Here is a 22,638-nt window from a genome sequence, read left to right on the forward strand (position 1 = left end):
AGTGTGGGGGGGGGAGGGTGTATGGGTGTGTGTGTGGGTGGGTGTGAGTGTGTGTGTGTGTGTGTGTGGGTGGGGAGGGTGTGTGTGTGTGTGAGTGTGTGTGTGTGTGTGGGGGGAGGGTGTATGGGTGTGTGGGTGTGGGTGTGTGTGGGGGGGAGGGTGTATGGGTGGGTGGGTGTGAGTGTGTGTATGTGAGTGTGTGTGTGTGGGGGGAGGGTGTATGGGTGTGGGTGTGAGTGTGTGGGTATGAGTGTGTGTGGGTGTGAGTGTGTGTGGGTGAGTGTGTGTGTGGGTAAGTGTGTGTGAGTGTGGGCGTGGGTATGTGTGTGGGTGTGAGTGTATGTGGGTGTGTGTGGAGGGTGTGTGTGGGTGGGTGTGTGTGTATGGGTGGGGGGAGGGTGTATGGGTGTGTGGGTGTGTGTGTGGGGGGTGTATGGGTGTGGGTGTGAGTGTGTGTGGGTGTGTGTGTATGTGAGAGTGTGTGAGTGTGGGTGTGGGTGTGGGTGTGAGTGTATGTGGGTGTGTGTGGAGGGTGTGTGTGTGGGTGGGGGGAGGGTGTATGGGTGGGTGTGTGTGGGTGGGTGTGAGTGTGTGTATGTGGGTGTGTGTGTGGGGGGGGTGTATGGGTGTGGGTGTGAGTGTGTGGGTGTGAGTGTGTGTGGGTGTGGGTGTGTGTGTGAGAGAGAGTGTGTGAGTGTGGGTGTGGGTGTGTGTGTGGGTGTGAGTGTAGTGAGTGTATGTGTGTGTGTGTGAGTGTGTGTGTGGGTGTGAGTGTAGTGAGTGTATGTGGGTGTGTGTGGAGGGTGTGTGTGTGTGTGTGTGTGTGGTTGTCATCACTGCATCCCCCCCACGCTGGGACGCAGCAGAGACGATGTGAAGGGCATGGGCTCCAGCCTCAGAGGAATGCCTGACTCCCCGGGCCTAGCGAGATGGCCTCCATGAGCTGAGCTCTGAGCAGCTTTCTCGTCTGCAGAATGGAGGCGCTCACCGCCTCCCAGGGCTGAGGTTGCGGGAGAAGGGCTGGGAGAACCCACAGAGCCTGGAGCTGCAGGGCAGAGCGAGGTCTCCACGGCAGCTGGCTGCATCTACCTGCGTGTGGCCTCCGCTCCCCTCTGCCGCTCCGGCACCCGCATTGGGAAGACGGGAGGAGGCCAGCGGCTGGCTGGAGGAAGACCTCCTGAGTGTCGCTCGGCTAAGATTCCTTCCTCCGGAATAACACGCCCCAGACATCATTTCTGCTGAAGCACAGACTCCTCAAAGCCAGCGGCTGGCTCCGCAGGGCCGGTCCTGCTTCGGAACTCCCGCTCCTTCTGTCCAGACCCATCATTTACAGCCGCCGCTTTATGGCCGGCCACTCACAGCCCCTCCCGCAGAAAGTGCCTCCCCGTTCCAGGGACCTGCACGTTCCCAGTGCAGATTCCCTCGCCCCGGCAAAGACCCCACAGTGCAGCTTCGACCCTCTGCCTTTTCTGGTCTTTTCTCGGCAATTCCACCCTCCAACTCCCTGAGAGCGACACTCTGCCATCTGTCCACTTCACGGACGCACTGTGAACACACCCTTCCGTGAACACCACCTCTGACCGCGAGTGCTCCCCCCGCGCTGGGTGCTCCCCCCTCGCTGGGTGCTCAGGCTAACCAGCAGCTAAGTTATCTGCCAAACAGGCACACGCTGAGTGTGACACCTCTTTTCATCATTAAAGATTTCCCCTTCATTACTTTTCTTCCTGAAGTCTTGACTCCACACTAAATGCAAGAACAGCCTCCCTGTGATCAGGCCTCGGAGCCGGGAGGCGCTGCTCTTTCCCTCCCAGCACCCTGAGCCGGAGACAGGCCCGGGGAGCGGTCTTGGCCGTGTGTGCCTGTAGGCAGGGCAGCGCCTCCCCAGCAGACGCTTCAACCAGCTCAGTCAGGGAGAGCACGCTCTCACTCTGCCGCCTCTGAACTACATGCCCATCGGCGGGTCAGTCACATCACGTCAGCCAGCCCCCAGACCTGAGTGCGTCATCAGTGACAACCAGATCTGTGTCAGCTCCTGGCGCGCACGCCACAGGCTTTAGCTGCACATGCTTTCCTGATCCTCTGAAACTCCCCCACACTTGCCACCAATAGGCACCCTGAGGAACTGTTCCGGCGCACAAGGACCGCTTACCTTCTTGCTCCTCATGTAGGACAGGCGGCCCTCGTGTGCGTCTGGGTACGTGCAGAACAGGTACGTGGTGATGGCGTGCTTGAGGAAGGAGTCCCCCAGCATCTCGAGCCGCTCCAGGTTAAATCCATCGCTGGCGTTTGAAAGGGTCAGCGCCTGAAGGATGAGTCCGGGGTTCGGGCCCAGAGTCCGGGAGGAGTACCCAGGAGGGGGGCTCCGCGCAGAGCCCAGCCTGTCCTTGAGCGCGGCAACAGCTTCTGTGGTGCCGGGCACCGTGGCCCTCGCGGCACTGCCATCTGAGGTAGATGTGTTAGCGTTTCCATCAAGGTATGTATTACTCAGTAGAGTACATTCATCGCTGGGCGTGGGCTGGTTCTCATAATTGTATAAATTCTGAATGGGATATGAGGTAGTTGGTTGTACAGGTATTTCCCGCTTGTAGTAATTCAGCTGATTTCCTTGGCAAAAGTCTCTGTTAGCTAAATCATAACTGCCATTGGCAAGATTTCTATTGTAAGAAAGACCGTTAATCGCTGTGAGATCTGTGGGCACGTCAATGGGGAGCTTACCGGATGGCTCACTGAGCAGCGCTCGGCAGGTCACAGGCATTTGGTCATGACTTTCCAGAGAGGAGGTTCTATTAGCACCTTGGTGTGCAGCATGTTCAGGGACAATTGTGCTGTGCTTACAGTGAGCATCGTGTTCAGCTGAGGAGGAGTTAGCAATTGAGATGAAAGATTTGCTGTCGATAGATTTTTTCCACCCAAAGTCTAAGTTAGGGTATCTGCAAAGACATTTTTATAACTTTTCATCAGATCCTTCAAAAGGGCGAGGCTCAAAGCAAGAGTCACCTGAATATGAATAAATAAAGATCCCTATATCTATGCTCCTGCTTCAGAAGAGAAACCAGTTCCCCAGAGGAAGCCTGCACACTGCACCGGAGGGCGGGACACGGGGCGTGCGCCGTTGGTAATGGTGTGGCTGCCGGGCGCTGAAGCCTGGGCCAGTCCTCCGGGTAACCAGCTGGGAAACTTTGGGCAAGTCACACAACCTCTCTGTGCCTAAGCGTGCAGCGTGGGACAAGAGCTAACAACAGTTCCTACCATTCTATTCTGACATCCCTCACTCCCAGAACCATGTGGTCTTGCCAACTGGACAATCAAAATTAATTTGAGTGGTTAAACCAATAATTTTCAGAATGCGGAGACTTTGCTAGTGGGGAAATGAAGTGGGGAGAAAATGATGAAGACAAAGAAGACCCCCAAGGCACTGCTTTACCATGTAACTCAGACTTATCCGAGGAGGCAGGCCTGGCATGTCAGCACGGTGTGAGGACTGCTTCCAGGTCAGCTCCCACCGCTGAGGAGGGATGACTGCTTCGATCCTGGGGCCTCACCCCCCTCCGTACATTACAGGAGCGTGGGCCTCAACAAGTAGATTTTTCACTTAGGAACCAAAGGCTGCATTTATGTCACTTATTAGACATCCTTGCATTTTCAAGAAGCATTTCACATGAAATTAAAGCTTAGGTAACTCAGCTTTGGCGAGCAGGCATACCTGAAGTCCGCAGGGAGGGACCGGACCCCCACGCCGGCGTCGCTGGCCGTCTGGGCGCGGAGCTCCTCCGCGGTCAGCAGGCAGTGCAGGCGGTACAGCACGCTGGGCAGGCACACTGCCTTCCTCCACAGGGAGGCCGGGATCGGGTGGATAGCACAGAGCTCGGGGACCAGGATCTGGGAACACGAAGAGGGTGAACACTTCAGTCTAAAGCGCACACACAGGAGAATGGAAAGCAGACCTAAGGCCACTTCCACTACTGGCTAAGGACAAGAGCCGTAAGTGCCAGCAAAATCTCGTTTTAAAAAATACTTCTATACAAATCCTTGAAGGCCACAATGGGTGTATCCTAGGGTTTATAAGGATGATTTCATGGTATAATTGTGTCAATGGACCAATTTTAAGCTCAACTGATGGCTGCTAGGTGAGGAGGGGGAGGGCAGGGTGAAAGGGGAAGGGACCGGGAAGTACAGCACAGGGAATGCAGTCAATAGCATGGGATCACTGTGTGGTGTCGGGAGGTGTAAGACTTCCGGAGGGATTACGTGGGTAAAGCTGTACAATGTCTAACTCCTCTGCTGTACACCTGAAACTAAGGTCAGCTGTAATGGACGTAGTGAAAAAAAAATTTTTTTTTTTCAAATAATCCTTGAGGGACAAATGGGATTTATCCTAGAATTTATAAGGATGATTTCATGTATAATTGTACCACTGGTAAAAATTAAACTGTTCAGACTTATAAAAATAAAAACAAACAGTCAAATAAAAGTCAACACACAACACCAGTTAAACCAAAACAAAGCCTAAGGGTTGGGCAATTTCCAAAACATTGACCGGTCACTGAGTTCACTTGATAACACAGAATTCGAGCTTGTCTTTAAAAGCGTTAAACATCGTATAGCTAACGACATCACCTGTTTGTTCTGCAGACTTTCCCACTTAGCTTTCCTCTTCTCAGCACTGCTCAGGGGAAGGGCTTTCCCTTTCTGGTTCAGATGGCGAGGTGTCAGAAGGTTAAGTCTGCAAAAAAGGCAAAACGGTTTTACCAAACAGACCCACGTCCGCTCTCCAACTCCGGTGCCCCTGCCACCGGAGCTCACTGCCACGCAGGCCCCGGACCATCCCGGGCAATCGGGGTGCCCGGTGCCCGGTTTCGGAGCCCAGGGCCGGACACAGGAGCCTCTGTGGTGCGCACCCTTACCTGGAGGACGTGTGGTCCACATCCAGCAGCGGCTGGTTGAGATTGGTCAGGTCAAGGTTGTACTTGGTTTTGTAATACTCTGCAAAAGTCTCATACTCGGGGGAAGGAAATTTGCTCAGTGGGGTAAGGTCAGTGTACACGTCAGCAACATAAAACCGATGAGGTTGATCAAAATTTCGATACCTAAAAAAAATAAAATAAAAATAGTGACTTGTGGTTTAAATCAACTGTTCTCAAAACACAACTAACTTGTTTTTAATATGGAAATGGAAATATGATTGTAAAGTAAGAGTTCAAAAGGTTAAAAATAAATAACACTAATGAAAACTTTAATTCCAAATTACCTATTTCAAGTGGATTTGAAAAAAGCACCACGTTTGTATCGAGCCAAACCTACCTGACAACCCTCCTCCTTCCTTAGTGTCTTTCCCAGTAACAATGGGAGCTAACGGCATTGGGAAGCAACTCTCAGTTACACAGCTCAGGGAGCTCCCGACACCCACACTGCGCACACACTTGGACACGGCGAATGCGACCGGGACACATGGCCACCGGGACACACTCCATCGGGACACACCCCACCGGGACACACCCCACCGGGACACACCCACCGGGGTGGGCTGCTGCGCCATCACTGGTGCCGGCAGCGGAGGGCAGCTAACACTACATGTGGCTTTAAGGCGTCCAAAGAAAAAATCAGGCGAAGGACATTAGAGCCAGCGCTCCAACTCTGAAAGTGCCTAAAACTGCCATTCCCTAGATTTGTACAAAATAAGAAAATTTCAGATTATTCCTTTTGTACTAAATAGCATTATTCCTTATAAACACGTTAAGCAGAGTTATGCATGATCAAATTATAGAAGACTTTGGGATTGTAAGGAGGGCGGTCTTAGGAAGCAGCCTGTCACCATTAGATGACCTGATCTTCACAAAGTCAAGTCTCCTCAATGACAGGATGGGGTTTGGCTCTGTGAGGACGTCACTGGAGAAAACGATCCCCCACGAAGGGGAACAGCAATGCCCACCGCGGCGAACAGGTGGCTGTCCCCAAACACCGCTCCGCACCGCCAGCCCGCCCTCTCCCAGTGCTCACCGTGGAATGATAACTGCATCCTGGTAATCTTCCAATTGAAAAACAAAGGGCGTTTCTTTCGAATACTTTGTACTGGGAATGCCTATGCGAGCTTCTGATTTCTCAATATCTTCCATGAACTTAAAGTCAATGTCCAGAGTGCTGGAGTCATTAACTTAGGGGAGAAAAAGACTGTTAGCTTGTTAAAATACCAACCCGGAAAGACTGACGGAAGCTCTCTAGTCACAAGGTGCCTAACAGTCACCGCAGCGAGAGGTTTCTGTGTTATATGCAAAGCAGCTGCCAAGCCACACGCTCATTCTTGGGAGGCGGGTCCTTACCAACATTCAGAGGTAGAACACAGTATGCTGAGTCGGCGTCTGTGGGTTTGAATTCTAGCGCAGGCTTTTCGAGGCGGAGGATGTGGGAGAATATGTACTGGTGGAGCCTGGTAATCAGCTCGAGCATCTGGAGAGACAGCGTGAAGCCGGACTTCTTCAGCTCGATGGAGATGGTGACCTCTCCAGAGCGGGTGTACACCGGGAAGTGCGGGATCTGAGCACAGAGGGACAAAGCACCATGGTTAGCAGCTACTTTCCTCCTTTATATCTGTGTAACCTCAGGGGAGAAATGGTGCTTTCTCTCAGAGAACAGAGGAGACCGCTCCATTTGTAAATACTGGACATGCTGAGGGAACCAACGGCAGCCACCCTGAAGCCACACTTCCTTTTGGAAAGAAACGATGTCTTTCTAACATCGACAGTCCTTCTGCAGGCCTCACCTGAGGTATGGGTTTGGCTGTCAGTATTCCAAAGCATCTTGTGGTGTCCTCAGGGGGATAGAGCTTCCGCCTTCTGAAGTTGAGTTCATCAGGTAATGGGGTCGTGAGAACCATTCCTATCACATACAGGTAACAGGGCTGATCGGGTTTGGGGTAGCTATCCCTCAGACATTCTGGAATCTAGAATTGGAAAGAAAACCTCAGCATCGTGCTCAAATATAATGGCCTCTTTTCCAGGTGCTACCGAGGCCCAAGACCTCCCATTTATGACGTAGCCTGCTGGAGAGTAACTAAGCTTTTCCTCAGCCTGACAGGCATCCTTCTTCCCACGTGTCTATTTTATCATCCAGACCCTCTCTGTCTTAGCCCCACACAGGAGTGAAGCACCCCTCTGATCCCCGCGGGGGTAAAGCAGAAAGCACCTCTTCAAACGGAATAATCTTATTCTGGAGAGAACCTGAATTCTGGGGAGGCCAGGAAGCCTGTGCGCGGGGGCGGACCGAGAGAAGGTCGGTGGGGGAGGGAGGGAGGCCCAGAGGGGCCAGACGGCAGGGGGCTGGGAAGCCCAGCGAGGAGCTGGGATTTGGCGCAGGCAGCGGAGGAGAGTGGCAAAGGCTGGGTTCCGTCCGGCGCTGACCAATACTAACTGCTTTGGGGTAGCACTGTCTCCGCTTTGTGGAACCTGGTCGGCCGGGGACGCTGGTCTCCTCTTCATCATGCAAATCAAGCTCTTCTTCATACTTAACCGTTTCCTTGCCCACTGGCATCAAATGGTCGTCTAGCTCACCTACAAAACGGAAAGGGAACTGGCACCCAGTACAGACGATGCCTGGCTAATTAGCCAATTACACAGAGGAAGCAACCGGAAGAGCAATGACAACTAAAGCCTCTTTGCTCTGAATAAAAACGTAATTGAACTACGTGATACTAAGGCAGAGTCTACGCTGGACCCATCTATTCCACGAGCAGGAATTCACAAACAAAACCTCTGACCAGGAAAAGAGCCCACTGCCGTCACTTTACAAAAGCCACGGAGATAAAGTCGTCCCGTTTTTCAGAAAGTGGATTAATTTGTGCACCAATATGGATTAATGTGAGAGACTGATGTTCAAGGGCAAACATCCGTGACCCAGCACTACAGGACAACCTTCGTGTGTCTAAAAGGAGTCCATAAAGAAAGCGAAAAAGGACAGCCGCCTGCGGCTCAGTGGTGGGCACCAGGCCTGCTCCCCGCACACCCCCGGGCCCGGCACAGCTCACGGCTCCACAGACCCTGGACCCACTGGCATCAAGTCCTTGACATGCTTTTGCTTTCCAATGCTTTTAACTTTATCTGCACGTGCTTTTCCAATGCTTACCAATTTTGTGCAGTCTTTCACAGCAAATAAGCGCTACCACCCTTTCAGCCAATCGTATACAGCTCATTGGGGGACCCTGAAAGGAACAAGAACATTTCGTTGTGTTTGCCCGTAGCTATATTATCATCAGCACCTAAAATATCTACGCAACTTCTGCCCCAGTACCTTTCAAGTTGAAATTTACAGAGGAAAGTTCTTTATTTTGAAAAATGTCACAAGTTTAAGAATCCTATTCTCCATATTTAAAATAGCCAACTTTAAAAATCCTTCCTGAATGAATTGTAACTAGGATTTGACAATTTTGGTGAATTTAAATATATTTTATATCCATTAATCTGCAAACATGTAACCAAAAAAATAAAGATATATCAAGATGTGACTACAGCCAAAATTGGTTTGGCTCAGTGGCTAGAGCGTCGGTCTGTGAACTGAAAGTTCCCAGGTTCGATTCCGGTCAAGGGCATGTACATTGGTTGCGGGCACATCCCCAGTAGGGGGTGTGCAGGAGGCAACTGGTCGATGTTTCTCTCTCATGGACGTTTCTAGCTCTCTATCCCTCTCCCTTCCTCTCTGTGGAAAATCAATAAAATATATTAAAAAAAAGAAAGAAAAAAAAAGATGTGACTACAAAATACACAATCATTCTAACACTTTCAATGTGATATAGGAATTAGTCATCTTCAATATCCGGAAGTGAGCCCTGGGACCACGGACAGACTGTAGTTACGCAGAGACAGACTCTCAATTCAGGAGAGCAGCAGAGCGGCCAACCACAGCTCGAACCGGCGTCCCTGTGCGGATCTCAGCCCCAGGGGAGCGGGCGTCAGCAATGTCCACCCGAGTCGGATTCGGCGGAGACTCCAGAGGTCACATAGCCCAGTCCCGTGCGTCTGAGTGTGTGCAGGGATCCGTGAGGCACAGCCTCTCCTTCCTAAACTTACCACAATGGAGGCTCGAAGAGGTGAGTTGATTGGCAGGTAGAGAGTTGAGTAGAAGGTCCCGTCGGGCAGCTCTCGGGTTCTGCACTTAGGAGCGAGGTGCGTGAACGGGTCACTTGGTAACCTAGCGCAGTATCTGGGGAGAAAAGGACATGCTGATGCTCAATCTACAACTGAGAGACAGATGAGAACACGTGTACTGACAGTCCCGTCCTCAGGTGTGACTTTTCCTGTCCGGCTTCCCCTCTCCCGGAGCGGCATGTGCGTGTGGAGCGGGAGCCTCATTGCTTCACTGTCCACAGAAAGGGACAGCGTGTCTAATGGACTGCCTGCAACACTGCTCTGTAAGGGCGCTGCCCACCAGGCAGCCTCTGAGCCCGGAAAAGTGGAGAGGGCAGCCAGGGACTGAACTCTTTATCTTATTCATCTTAGTTAGAACTGAAATTTTGATTTAAACAGCCACATGTGTCCAGTGCCCGCCACGCTGGACAGTGCAGACTATGTTCCGGGTCTGTGATAAGAACACTGCCGGTGTTTGTTCCTAACCATCTGACATTTGCCAGACAAGCCCTCACTGAGAGACAGGCCACGGAGTGAGGCCTGTAACCTCCAAACGCTGCAGGCCACTGCGGCCGGAAGCCTGGGCACAGCTCCAGCTGGAGGAGAGAGGCGAGGAGCAGCACAGACAAACCCTCGCCCTCCGTGGGTTCTCTCACTGCCACGCACCCGTGGGACCCGGACAGCCTCTCTGGGTGAGGGGCATGGCGTTCTTACTAGTACTCTTGCAACATTTTAAAGTCTGTCTTTATTTCAAAATAAAAAGCTGAAAAGAAAATCTTCTGCTGGCTGCTCCTGTGTCTTACCTCTGCATAGAATTTGTCCTGATACATAATCTAGGCATGTGTCTGCTTTTCTTCGTTCTTAGAAATGTTATTACCAACTCAGGACAAAGTAAATTAGAACATACTCAACTATACAAGTTCATTCATCATCATCTTAAATCGCTGTCGATGAAATTTTCAATATCTCCCAACATTTGGGGCACAAAACAATAAATTTCAGAATTCAGAAAAATATTAGTGAGCATTATAAAATTAAATCTAAAATAAGCACACCTCCATGATGTCAACCTTGTCAATGGGAACTAAACATTTTCACTGCACACAACTGTTTGGCCTCTTGACCAAACAGAAGAAAGAATGAAAAAGAGCAGCTTCCCGTTTTTCTCTTATCCAAGCATTACCAGCCACACACGGGCAGACTGGTCGCTGGGTGCGGACAGACACCGCCAGCCTCAGAGCCCCGCCAGAGCGCAGGCGCACCTGTTGATGTGCCCGATGGCCGTGTTGATGGTGACGCGCGGGCCGCCGTCCTCGGGCCTCAGCACGTACGGCGGGAACACCTCGTCGTCGTCCACCACGGGCTCGAGGTCCGTCTCCCCAGTGTCAGCTGACTTGGAGCATTTGTTTCTCAGGATCTGAACATTAAACAGAGCCTGTGAGGGCAGCGCCTTCCCTGCCCGATGGGTGCTGTCCCTCTGCCCCTAAGCAAAGGCCTGCTGACGGGACACCCTCAGTGCTCCCACGTCACCCGCTGCAGACCCTTTCTCCCCATGCATCCTTCCAGCACCCATCACGGGAGACACTCATCATAAAGGTACAGGCTTACGGTGTACTGCGCGCGCGCGCGCACACACACACACACACACACACACACACACACACGCAATTACCCGTCTCCTTCATTAGTATAGGATAGGGGTGTCGAACTCAATCAGAGAAGGGGCCAAAATCTAAAATCCAGCCTAAATCGCGGGCTGAATGGTTTACTGAACAGTCATAAACTGACAATGTCATAAACTGACAGCGGAGTGCAGTGATGACAGCGCGGTGCGGGCCACATTGCAAGGCCTGGCGGGCTGGATTTGGCCCGCGGGCCTTGTGTTTGACACATGTGGTATAGGAGAATGCCATTCTTAAGTCACTCCACAACTCACACCATAAACTGTCACCACACTGCCCACACTAGCAGTATGCTTCCCAGGCATTCTCCCTGAATGATCCACGTGACCATTCCCACTATTTTATTGTCAGCTTTCCAGCGCTTTATGAAACGCTGCTGGCTCTTTGTAATTACAGGGGGGAGGGAGGAAAAGTAGGTTTACAGTGTGAGTACACAAAACAGTTTATTCTTATGTTGTGATTTAGTAATTACTGTATTATTTTCCATACAAACTGTAAACCTACTTTTGCCCCACCCTAACGTTCAACTTGCTTATGTACACACTGCACATGCCGATGGAGGCCATTCTGAGTGGATAAACCTGCTTTATCTATTTCTATGCACACAGAAATAGCTTTAATTTTTGGACCTTACCTTTTCAATAGCTTTGTATGTTTTAAGGTCCTCTTCAAAACCTTTGATTTTGTCCGTATCTGCTAACATGATATAATTGGAGATTGGGGCCCTTGCTCTTCCCTTAGATTGAACATAGGATCGATACTCTGTGGGTAAATCAAAACGGACCACCAAGTTGCATTTTGGTATATCAACACCCTCTTCCACAATACTTGTTGCAATAAGCAGGTTGGTCTCATGTGCTCGAAATTTCCTAAGTACCTGAAAAAAAATCCACCAAATAAAAGCAATTCTAAAAAATTTCCCCCGAAAAATGTAGTAAAAGTGACAACCGTCATTTCTGACATATACTCTGGGCCCGCTAAACTATTAAGACCAAGCTAAGGAAGATGACATCCAACAAAATTCATGCTGCATGAACACATGGGCAAAGAAATTCTGATTTAACAGGTTTTCAACTGAAGATGACTTGAGAAATCAAAGTGTCTTTCAACTTTACAGAGTGTCCATGCACAAATCACAGGAAGCCTCAGGGTGAAGGGGCTGGCTTCTTTAATGACCACAAAGAACCCTGCCCACAAGTAACCCACTGAATCCACTTCTGACCCCCCACAATGATATCATGTCTGTGAGACTGTGCCAACTTCCCTCCAAAGATGTCAAAATTCACTAAAATCCCTCAATCAGATGAAATTAAAAATTACAAGCAAGGCATTCTTTATTTTATGGAATCATGCAGAAATTAGAGTCCCATATAATAAAGAGCTAGTATGCTAATTAGACCAAACAGCAGAACAACTGTCCGGTCAACTGTCTGGATGACCTTCCAGAGGGCTGGCAGAGGCAGCCAGCTGCGAGGGCCAAGCCCCCTGCACAAATTTCGTGCACTAAGCCTCTAGTTAAAAAATAAAGTGAAAACTTTTTTCTTCTTAGATTTAAAATAACATCATTTCCCAATTCAGGATAAGTTAAATAATAAAGTAAATTGGGTTTTAGACAGATCTATCAGCCTCTGGCCATCGGACTTCCCAAATGCAATATTAGCAAAAAGCTATGACATAAAAAAGGCATCAATGTGAAAGTAAAATGGTTGACAGCAAATAAGACACAAACTGGTTTACAGGACAATTCTAATCCTGAGTTTGTGAGTCAGACACAACCGCCTCAGGAGAAGTCCTGCGGGCACAAGCTCCCTGTCTCCAGGGAAAGCCTGGGCGCATGCGGAGGGGCGTGCCTATGAGTGTGTGGTGTGCTCTGAGAACTGCCACCGGAGTTATGTTAACGTAAGTCACCTCTTCCTGCTTCCGGAATTCTGCTTCCATCTGCTTGTTGCGAGGCTGGTTCTTCCCGATGCCATGTCCGGTTATGAAGTTGCTGCTGATGTAAGCCAGCTCCGGGTCCTGTTTGCCAGCTTCCTTTATCAATCTAAAAAAATCATACACATGTTGAAGTTAAGCGTTGGCGAGAGGGAAATTTTAGACCTTGTTTGTAAGGTCTCCCTTAAAATGGAAATGCGTGTCTTTTTTGCCCATACACCTAACCAAGTGGCATCTTCCCGGGAGCTGACGGAGCCCTGCCACTCCTCACTGACAGGTCTGTGGGCCCAATTCATGTACCACAACCACAGGCCGCAACCGATGCAGCCTGAGGGACACAGTGGTCACAGCGCCTCCAACTCCCTCATCTGGGGATGACTGAACAGCGATGTGGCCGAAGGGCCAGGGCCAGAGCCGGGGGAGACAGCAGTTCCCCCTCCACCGCAGCTGCAGGCACATGCACCGCTCTGGGCGCGGGACACCTGGGGCGGCAGCCAGGCACTAGTGTCCGTGGCCACGCTCACCCTGCGCCACGGGAGAAGCTCACAGTGAAGGAGCCTGGGCAGGCCTCCCGTCTCCCCGCACCTTGCACCCTGGGAGCAGAGCTCCAGGAGAGGACACCTGCTCCTAAGCCCACTGTCTGGCCCCAGCATAGCAGCCAGACCGCATCCCACCCTCGGAGGAAGGAACACGCCCCGTGGCCTGCTCCTCGCATTCCCCCCGGGTGCCCATCCCCCCTGTGCCCCTCCCTCAGGCCGGCCTCCTGGCGGGCAGGGAAGAGCTGGGCGATCACATTACACGTACAGAAGGTGAGCAGTAAGCACGGCCATTACAGCTATTTTGAAATATCCACATCCAAAACTCAGCACAAGGATAAATGGTTCCACACCTGACGTAAGTGGTTCCACATGGTTCTTCTGAAGTCACACAACATAGCATAAATTCCTAGTAGAAATTGCATTTTTAAGTCGAACCATTCTTTTTTTCCTTTTCTAACTATCAATACATGAAACAGACTAATATCAAAGGGCTGGAGAAACTCGGAGGGCCATCTAGAATATCCCGCTGCTCCCATCAGCACAGCCTGGATGCCCAGTCAGTCTGGGAGCCTGCCCACAAGCCTAGCACTGAAATGTGCAGAATCAGAAACATTCTTAGCGCATCGAAGCTTTGTTCAGTTATTACAACTGATGACATCTGTAACAGAGAGCAAGGCCACGTGCACAAACAGCAGACCCACATCTAAAATATGACATTATCCTAGAAATGGGAGCTTCCAAATTGAAGCTTATGTACGCAAGCACCGACATGAACGTAACAGAGGCAGGAACAATGCTTTGCAAGTTACTCCGAGGAAGCGGAGTGCTTCCCTTCGCCAGGCCATCAGCCTGGCAGACTCCAAGGAGCTGCGGGACAGAGGCATGGTGAGTGGCCATTCCTCCGAACGACGCCCATCGATGCTGCAGAGAATAGGAGACACCGCATGCGCATTGAACAGCTCTCGGTGCGTAGCAATTAGAGGCTCTCTGCCTGGCCCGGGAGTCTAGAGAGAACACCTATTTCTCCCTCAGGTAAGTTGCCCAAGACGAAGCCATGGGTTTCAGAGCAACAACACAGGGCTGCTAGCAGGAGCGGGTGCAGACCAGCTGCGGAGATTCCCGGAGGAACTGGGATCACAGTCCTAGTGGCCTGCCGCCTCCTACACGGAGTCTATGCATGTAGTCCCACCAGCAAGCTGTGTGGTCAACTACACCGCCCTCCAGTGCTCAGAGCTTCGCAAACTCTCTCTAGCAAACTGGTTATTGTTTTAATTTCAAATCCACCAGAGACCAATGTTTTTGTAAAATTCCATGAAAATTGACAATTAACAAAATGAATCTGAGAAATCGTTCCTGTTGCACTACATCTGACAGACATTCTTACTACCCACACCAAGAGTCTCTTCCATTTCTTCCAAAGTGCTTCCACCTCTGCACCTCCCTCACCACGCGGGCACTGGCTGTGCAAACACCACCCTGTTGCAAATGCACTCGGCCTACCAATGGCACCGGAGGCAGCACAGCCCACAAGAACCACACAGCCACATTCTGACCACCAGGAGATGGATACACTTCTGCTGTGACCGAACATGCTAACTTACAGATAGCCAAAAGGGGAAGAATTTCATCTGAAATGTCTGCCGGGTATTGAAATATGTTATCAATAATCCTATATAATAAAAGGATAATATGAAAATTGACCCCAACAGCAGAATGATCAATCGCTATGACGCATACTGACCACCAGGGGGTAGACACTCCACACAGGAGCTGCCCCCTGGTGGTCAGTGCGCTTCCACAGGGGAGCGCCGCTCAGCCAGAAGCCGGCTCACGGCTGGCCAGTGCAGTGGCGGTGGTGGGAGGCTCTCCTGCCTCTGTGGCAGCGCTAAGGATGTCCGACTGCTGGCTTATGCCCGCTGCTCATGGGGAGTGGGCCTAAGCCGTCAGTCAGACATCCCCCGAGGGGTCCCTTACTGCGAGAGGGACAGGCTGGGCTGAGGGACCCCCCCCCCCCCGAGTGCATGAGTTTTCATGCACTGGGCCTCTAGTACCTTTGATACTATCCTTACTCTTTATATTTTCTTATCAAAGTGAGAAAATCAAATGTAACTCCTGTGTGATCTTACTAAAAACAATCACTGATAGTTATAACACAGTGACGCTGTATTCCCCAGGTGTATGCAGGAAGAGCATGAGGAATTAGCACCCACTGTGTATCAGGTGACAAAACAGCCATTTTACATACAATGTCCAACGGGGGAGAGAGCTATTGCTGCTATTGTACAGAGAAGGGGCTGAGGCACGAGAACTTTCACAAACACACAAACTCTGAGTGGGTAGAAAGGAGCAGAGCCCTCCGGGGAAGGATGTCTGTTCTGCAGGGAAAGCAGGGGCAGGACAGAGGTGGGCACGGAGGAGCGTCAGACACGAGGCTGTGCTCACACAGAGGCGGCGGCCCACCAAAGAACAGGAGCCACCCCCTGGGCGCGGACCACGTGAGCAAAATGAACGGCCTGCTGCTAGGTTACAGCCCGAAGCAGAGAACACACAAACGCGAGTCCATGCTGATTGAATAAACACAAACAGGCCAACAGGCGAACAGGGACCTGCTCTCCTGAGAGAATCCCAGTAACTGACAGAGAAGCCCTCTCCGGGCTGAGCTCAGCCCTCTCCCCGGAGAAACGGACGGGGGGAGTGCTTCCAAAGAATCACGGGAGAAAAGGCCAGAGACGGCCTGTGGTGAAGCCCGCAGACACCAGGGAGCCGGTGGCCAAGTCTCACATCACTGTGTGTTCATGCTGCCGCCACGAACCCCACGCAGGGGGAAGCACGTCATCTCTGGGGTGGCCTTCCACACCCTGAACCCGTCTGACACTGAGAACCAGGTCAGACAAATTCAGACTGAGAGGCATTCTACAAACGCCCCACTGGACTCTCCTCAGGACTGCCAAGGTCATCCAAAACCAGGGAAGACCGAGAAACCGGGACAGCCCAGACTGGGGAGACATAGCAAGTAAATGCATTAAAAAGAGGATATTCACAGGAAACCCGGTGAAATTCACATGAAGTCTGAGCTTCTGGGTGTGACAATGCACCATGATAACATAAGATGTTACTAGCATGAGGGAAAGCTGGGGGCGGGGGTGGTACAGGGGAACTCAGCACTGTCTTTGCCAACTTTTCTGTAAACAGGTTATTAGGGAAGGGGGGGGAGGGGTGTGTGTGTAAACCCAGGTCTGTCCGATGTCACGCAGGATTAGGAAGTTACCCCACAAGAGGCAGCTAACAGGTCTCTGTTCTCCTGTCTGCATTTCCTGAATCAGCGTGGACTCATGTTTGTTCCTGAGGCTGGACTGACTCTAGGCTATTCGCTGTGGTTCACAGGGAGGAGCGCACTGGGCGCAGAGCAGGGAAGCCGCCTCTGCACTTCCTGTCGGGGTCATTCCGGGAGAGCCACTGAGTCTGTCTCGTCTGTCCCATTCTCTACCTTCCCCTCCCCCGGTGCTGTGAAGGTGAAAAATACAGAGATATGGAGATAAATTGTAAACCCTACATATGAGGCAGAAGGAGAACTATGACCCAGACTGTGCAGACCCCCCTCTGCACGCGGAAGCGCTGTGCTTTATTCTCTAACAGGAGAGGGGAGAGCCGCCGTGTGCTCCAATCACTTCACCCCACGAACAGGCCACCGAAAACGGGCTTTCCCTCCCACAGGTCGAGGGGAGGGAAGGATCTGGGCTTCGGAAGTTTTTCCAGGCTTATTAAAAACTGGAACAAGCCCTCTATTGTACATTCAATTAGCCGCCCATAAGGTCAGCCCTCAAATTGCTCTTGATTCATCATCCGACACTACATTCCAGCCACACTTTATGAGAGCTGATCACAATTACCCCGATCCTCCCGGCAGGAGGAAGCCACGGCTGGTTGTGGATAAGCCTCCTCAGGGCCATGCCCCTGCAGTGAGGCCTGGCCCACCCCACACCTAACAACACATGCAGAGGAGGCCCCGTTTCTTCTCGCAGCCCCAGAAAACGTAAAAACCATCTTGCAAAAGGGGTGGGGGCTGTCTATACCCACTCAGAGCTGGGCCAGCAGCAACCCCTCCGCCCGCTGAAGGCCTTCCTCCCATCTGATCCCAGCAGCCGCCCTCCTGGCAGCCTGCCCGCCCGGGGCCAGGCCATCAGCCCAGCACGCTGGGGCGCCCGGGCCTGTGCCTGCAGAGGGAGCTGGAAACCAGCAGGCAGGACGTAGGCTCCTGGCATTGTCTGCCAGGGACCAGCAATGTAGCGCAGAGCAAACCCCCCCCCCCCCCCCCCCCCCCCCGAGGCCTTCTCTCTTTTACAGAAATAAGTGGCTGGAGTGGGTGGTCAGAAGGCCCTTCCCCACCTTAGCTCCTGGTTTGGTGCTCACTCCCTGAGCTGCTCTGCGGCTCCTTGCAGGATCGGCCCAATGACGCTGAGAATTACCAGACTGAGCAGCACCAGACGCGGCCCCGGGGGCCAATTGCTCCTTCCTCAGCTACGTTTTCAAAAACCCCACACCAGTCAGAAGCAGTTTGGAAAGAAAAGAATCCGAAATCGCCTTAGGAAACAGAGCTTAGTTTCTCCGCAGAGCTCACGGCCGGGGAAGGCTCTGAGGGACCGGCGTGGGCCAATTAAGGGAAGTCACAGGAAGGAGCTGTCTGGAGCACAGTCAGGGCCTGGCCCTCACAATACAGCACCGACCACAGAGGAGGAGACTGAGCCGTGCCCACCGGACCAGCGATGCCAGCGCCTGGGGGTGCGTGCGGGAGGCTCAGCTGCTCCCGAGGCGGGTGTAGGCCCGGGCCCGCCATCTCCTCTGCCATGTTCTCCCAGTGCTTCCCTGGCACCTTATCCTCTCCCGACTCAGGAAATTCACTAATAGTCCACGAACTAATCCACATGTGAGTCCAGTTGTTCCAAACCTTTTCCACTGGAAACGTGAACTAACACTCTACGGGGAAAAGCTAACATAAAATTAGACATTCACCCACAGATGCCCTTGGGGACAGAGCTGGCTGTGATTGCTGACCGCTGCCCTCACACCTGGCACAGGACAAGGACTGTCTGGACAGACCCACCAGCTGAAGCAAACCAGGAGGCCTTGTTTTAACTCAGCTTCCTGTGCCGCTCTCCACTCGGTTGGGGGGGAGAGGGGGGAGGTTTGCATCCTTTCGGAGAAACCCTCAGGGCTGGGAAATCGGCCTTTTGGGGAAGCTCTGGGCACGCATGCCCCCTGCCAGCCCTGCCAGGCACTGAGGTGAGCGGGCCGCGGGGATGGTGCCAGGGGGACATGGCCGTCGCCCCTGCAGCTCTGGCGGCCCCGCCTGGCTCCGCTCGGGGTGCTGGCATGGCACTCACCTGTTTAAGACGACCGCCGTGTATCTCCTCTCCACGAAGATGATCCCGCAGAGAATGTTGGTGAAGGGAGACGGGAAGTTGGTCTCCGGCTTCTCCTTCTCCTCAATCTCCTCGTCCTCGTCCTCGTCCTCGGAGTCGCTCCAGGACACGTAGTTGTCCTGGTTGCGGTTGTTGTACCACTCCACGCTCTCGAACTGCTGCCGCTCGTACGGCTTGTACTTGCGCAGGATCTCCAGCAGCTTGAGCACCTTGGGCGTCACGAACTTGAGGTCCAGGGAGGCGGGCGAGAAGTGCTCCTCGCACAGCGCGTGGATCTTCCGCAGGAACGTGTCCGTGAACAGCAGGAACTTCCTGTGCAGCTCCTCCTGCTCGTGCTTGATGTGCTTCTGCAGCTCCCTGACCATCATGCCGGCCACTTTGTCCGCACACCAGGGGCCCAGCACCACCAGCACCGCACGGCAGTCCGCCAGGATCTGCCAGAGAGCGTAGAGACCAACGTTACGCAGTGATCACGTAGCCGTCCCCTCGGAGGGTGAACTGGGGTTTACACCGTCTTCAAATAAACGTCCCCCACATATTCCTGTGAACACTCAGGTTAATGCCCTACAGTTGGGGCCAGGGCCTATCATCCTTCCAAGCTCTATTTTTCTCACACACACACACAATTTCATACGCACGCACATTTCATACACACACACATTTCATACACACACACATTTCATACACACACACATTTCACACACACACACGAACCATTATTTTGTTTTTCCCAGCAAAAATAATCAAATAATAGCCGAAAACCAGTTTGGCTCAGTGGATAGAGCGTCAGCCTGCGGACTGAAAGGTCCCAGGTTCCATTCCGGTCAAGGGCATGTACCTTGGTTGCGGGCACATCCTCAGTAGGGGGTGTGCAAGAGGCAGCTGATAGATGATTCTCTCTCATCGATGTTTCTAACTCTCTATCCCTCTCTCTTCCTCTCTGTAAAAAATCAATAAAATATATAAAAAAAATAATCAAATAATAGATATTAAAAGATGCAATTGTATAAAGAGAATGAAACTTTATTTTAGATCTTTGGTTAGCTAGGACAACTGAGTCACTTGTTTCCAGGGAACTATATAAGGCCTCCACAGGGAGCCATCTTACTTTAGGTATCAAAGAGCAGACGATTGTCCTGTAGCTCTATGCCAGGAAACCACCCGACAGCCCCAGCTCAGAGCAGAATGTCCGTCCACAGCGAGTGACTGGGGAGCCTCCGCAGGCGAGTAAAGGACAGACAGGGTGAACACGGACTTCGTGACAATGCAAGGGCTAAGGAGAGTCTGGGCGTTGCTGCTTCAGAAAAAACCAGCACGAGGAAAATTAAGATGCAGAGGTCGCAAAGTCCTAGAACAATGGTCCTCAAGTTTTAATGCATCAGGCTAACTGGATGGCCTGTCAAGCTCAGCCAGCTTGACCCACCCCATTAGACTCCGCAGGTCAAAGGTGAGCCCATAATGTGCATGTCTGACAGCTCCAGGGGGTGCTGGTCTGGGGTCCCTACTTTGAGAACCACTATCCTAAGGATCTCTTCTCAAAGCCGGGTCCCATTCAGAGATGGCGAGCTCATATCCAGTTACACACAGGGAACAGCAGAAGAATTTGTTTAGCCAAAGGGTCTGAGCAGTGCTAACTCATCTGAGCAAGAAATAAGAAAACTGGGCTCATTCCTTTATTCAACAGCCATGGCGTGAACCTCCTAAGTCATCTCTTACACCAGGGAGGGCTATACTTAACAGGAATGTCTGTCGGGTAGTAGTAAACTCAGCCAGGATGTGTTTGATACATGTCCAAAGAGATAAGGTCACGGCCTTAAATTAAAAGGTATAGAAACTATCCTCATTAGAAACATATTTTCCTTTCAATACTAAAAGCAAACAGAAGCCTTTTTTATATGTTCTATACTTACTCTGCATATGCTCACCTGTTTAGAAATTAAAGTAGAATCTCTTTCTTTTGAATGTGCAGATATGTTACAGTCATTGACAAAGTCAAGTGCTTCCTCTAACTCCATCAGCAGTCGCTCATAAAGCCCACTTCTGTCCACAAATGGCCCACAGTCCACCACAATCTCATACGGCTGAGACGTGTATCTTTAACGGGAGGAACAGAGGTTGTCAATGCCGCAGTAATGCATCACCGCACTATACCAAGCAAGAAACTCCCTGTGCTCAGCCTGCGCACCTACTGGGACAGCAGGCCGCTCACAGCCTCCTGGAGTGTACTCCCTGTGTCCATGCTGTGTGTTTGCCTGTCAGGGCTCAAGGAATGACTGCAGGAAGCTGACAGTCAAAGGATCTTGTAAATTCACTTTTATGCCAGGTTTTTTATTTTGTTTTCTTAGGTTTAGACTTTCATCTTTGCCCCCTTAGGAATAATGTTGGTCAAAATACTCAGAAACGCAACTCGGCACCTTTCAGAGGCAGAAGTGAGGGATGGAGGCTAGATGGTAGGGGGAGTGTTTATTAAATTGATCCAGTTCCACTCTAGTTGAAAGGCATAGCATTTGCAAATGTCAACTTTGCTTTTTATGTGTTTTTATTACACCTGATATAGGGAAAGCTTCCCTCAACTTCCAGTCAATTACAGCATCATTCACTGGATCTTTCATAACATGTGACAGAGTAGCACATACTATTCTAAAAGCACATATAATAATTAAGGAAAAAATATAGTAAAGCCATTTTTAAATCCTAGTTTTCATTATTCTTAACCAGAATTTATACCGAACCAAAGAGCCACATTTAGAAAAGTAGGCAATGCCAAACCCAACAGATTACCTATCAGTTTTCACTTAAAAGCTCTAATACCTCTACTCTCCTTGAAGGCTTTGTGGTACAGGCCTACCAATCTAATTGAAACTGGATAAAAGCAACTTCACTGCTACATCAAAGATCGCTTTAGCTCAGAGAAGTAAAAATTAACATCTCCTAAGATTATGAGGTCTGTATGGCATTTGGATACCTAAGTCCTATATAACCTGAAATGTTACCTTTTTATTCTCAGTCTACAAAGAGAATTTTCCAAAATTCTATTAAACGCCAGGCACACTGCAAGGTGTTTTCTAGGTGTCTACGTAACTAATCCTCCAAGGATCCCCTGAAACCACTGCCTATGCCATTTTACAGATGCAGGAACAGCAAGTGACCAGAAGTCACACAGCTTACAGTTAGTGGAGCCAGTATTCACAGCCCATGTTGGATTTAAATCCATAATCTGAGAATAATGAAAACGGTAGCACTTAAGTATGTCTTTACTTGTTAAAAGACTCTATCTGGCCGAAACCAGTTTGGCTCAGTGGTAGAGCGTCGCTCTGCGGACTGAAGGGTCCCAGGTTCGATTCCGGTCAAAGGCATGTACATCGGTTGCGGGCACATCCCCGGTAGGGGGTATGCAAGAGGCGGCTGGTCGATGTCTCTCATCGACGTTCCTAGCTATCTCTCTCTTTCCCTTCCTCTCTGTAAAAAAATCAATAAAATATATTTTTTTTTAAAAATAAAAGACTATCTGATAAGAATATAAAGGTATTTTAATATGAATAAAATTTGTCTCATTTACTTAAAAACCTTGTTTATACAGGCTCCCTTCCATAAACTTACATCAAAATTTGTTTGTGTGTGTGTGTGTGTGTGTATGTGTTTTAATGAAACTCAAAATAGCAACCTTCTCAAAGAGACGAGCCTAGAACTCATTAGCATCTTTCTTAGAAATACATCACCATTTTCAAAACCACAGGGAGCTTCCAATCATTTTAAAGCTTATTGCAAAATACTGGCTTCTCTAAGCAATGTTCTCGCAAACCATCACACGCGACATTTCGGTCAGAAGAACAAAGCGCACACGTTGATAGAAAAGAACAGAAATTCACTATCCCATCCCCATCAGCAGCTCTGGAGGGCCAAGGCTCACACCATCTTCTCTCTAAGGCAGGAGCCCTCCTCTGCCTCTCTG

The 22,638-nt window shown here is 50.8% G+C and overlaps 1 protein-coding gene across 7 annotated transcripts in view; it reads right to left on the minus strand.

Moving 5' to 3' along the window:
• DICER1 (dicer 1, ribonuclease III) overlaps nt 1-22,638 on the minus strand; it is a 67,610-nt gene that overhangs the window by 14,264 nt on the left and 30,708 nt on the right. For 5 of the 7 annotated variants that reach the window (XM_084879033.1, XM_084879029.1, XM_084879031.1 and 2 more), the window contains 15 exons: nt 20,612-20,780; nt 18,648-19,120; nt 12,704-12,836; nt 11,430-11,672; nt 10,376-10,530; nt 9,057-9,189; nt 8,116-8,191; nt 7,405-7,544; nt 6,758-6,937; nt 6,318-6,531; nt 5,998-6,151; nt 4,905-5,087; nt 4,618-4,723; nt 3,704-3,879; nt 2,150-2,930 (listed from right to left, as the gene is read on the minus strand). In XM_084879033.1, the coding sequence (XP_084735159.1) occupies nt 2,150-2,930; nt 3,704-3,879; nt 4,618-4,723; nt 4,905-5,087; nt 5,998-6,151; nt 6,318-6,531; nt 6,758-6,937; nt 7,405-7,544; nt 8,116-8,191; nt 9,057-9,189; nt 10,376-10,530; nt 11,430-11,672; nt 12,704-12,836; nt 18,648-19,120; nt 20,612-20,780 (3,316 nt within the window). Of the gene's footprint in view, nt 1-2,149; nt 2,931-3,703; nt 3,880-4,617; nt 4,724-4,904; nt 5,088-5,997; nt 6,152-6,317; nt 6,532-6,757; nt 6,938-7,404; nt 7,545-8,115; nt 8,192-9,056; nt 9,190-10,375; nt 10,531-11,429; nt 11,673-12,703; nt 12,837-18,647; nt 19,121-20,611; nt 20,781-22,638 lie in introns of those variants that run through there. The other 2 variants (XM_084879034.1, XR_014794624.1) reach the window with 2 other exon arrangements.

The sequence above is a fragment of the Pipistrellus hanaki genome (assembly GCF_964339955.1).
Source record: "Pipistrellus hanaki genome assembly, chromosome: 1".
Lineage (NCBI taxonomy): Eukaryota > Metazoa > Chordata > Mammalia > Chiroptera > Vespertilionidae > Pipistrellus > Pipistrellus hanaki.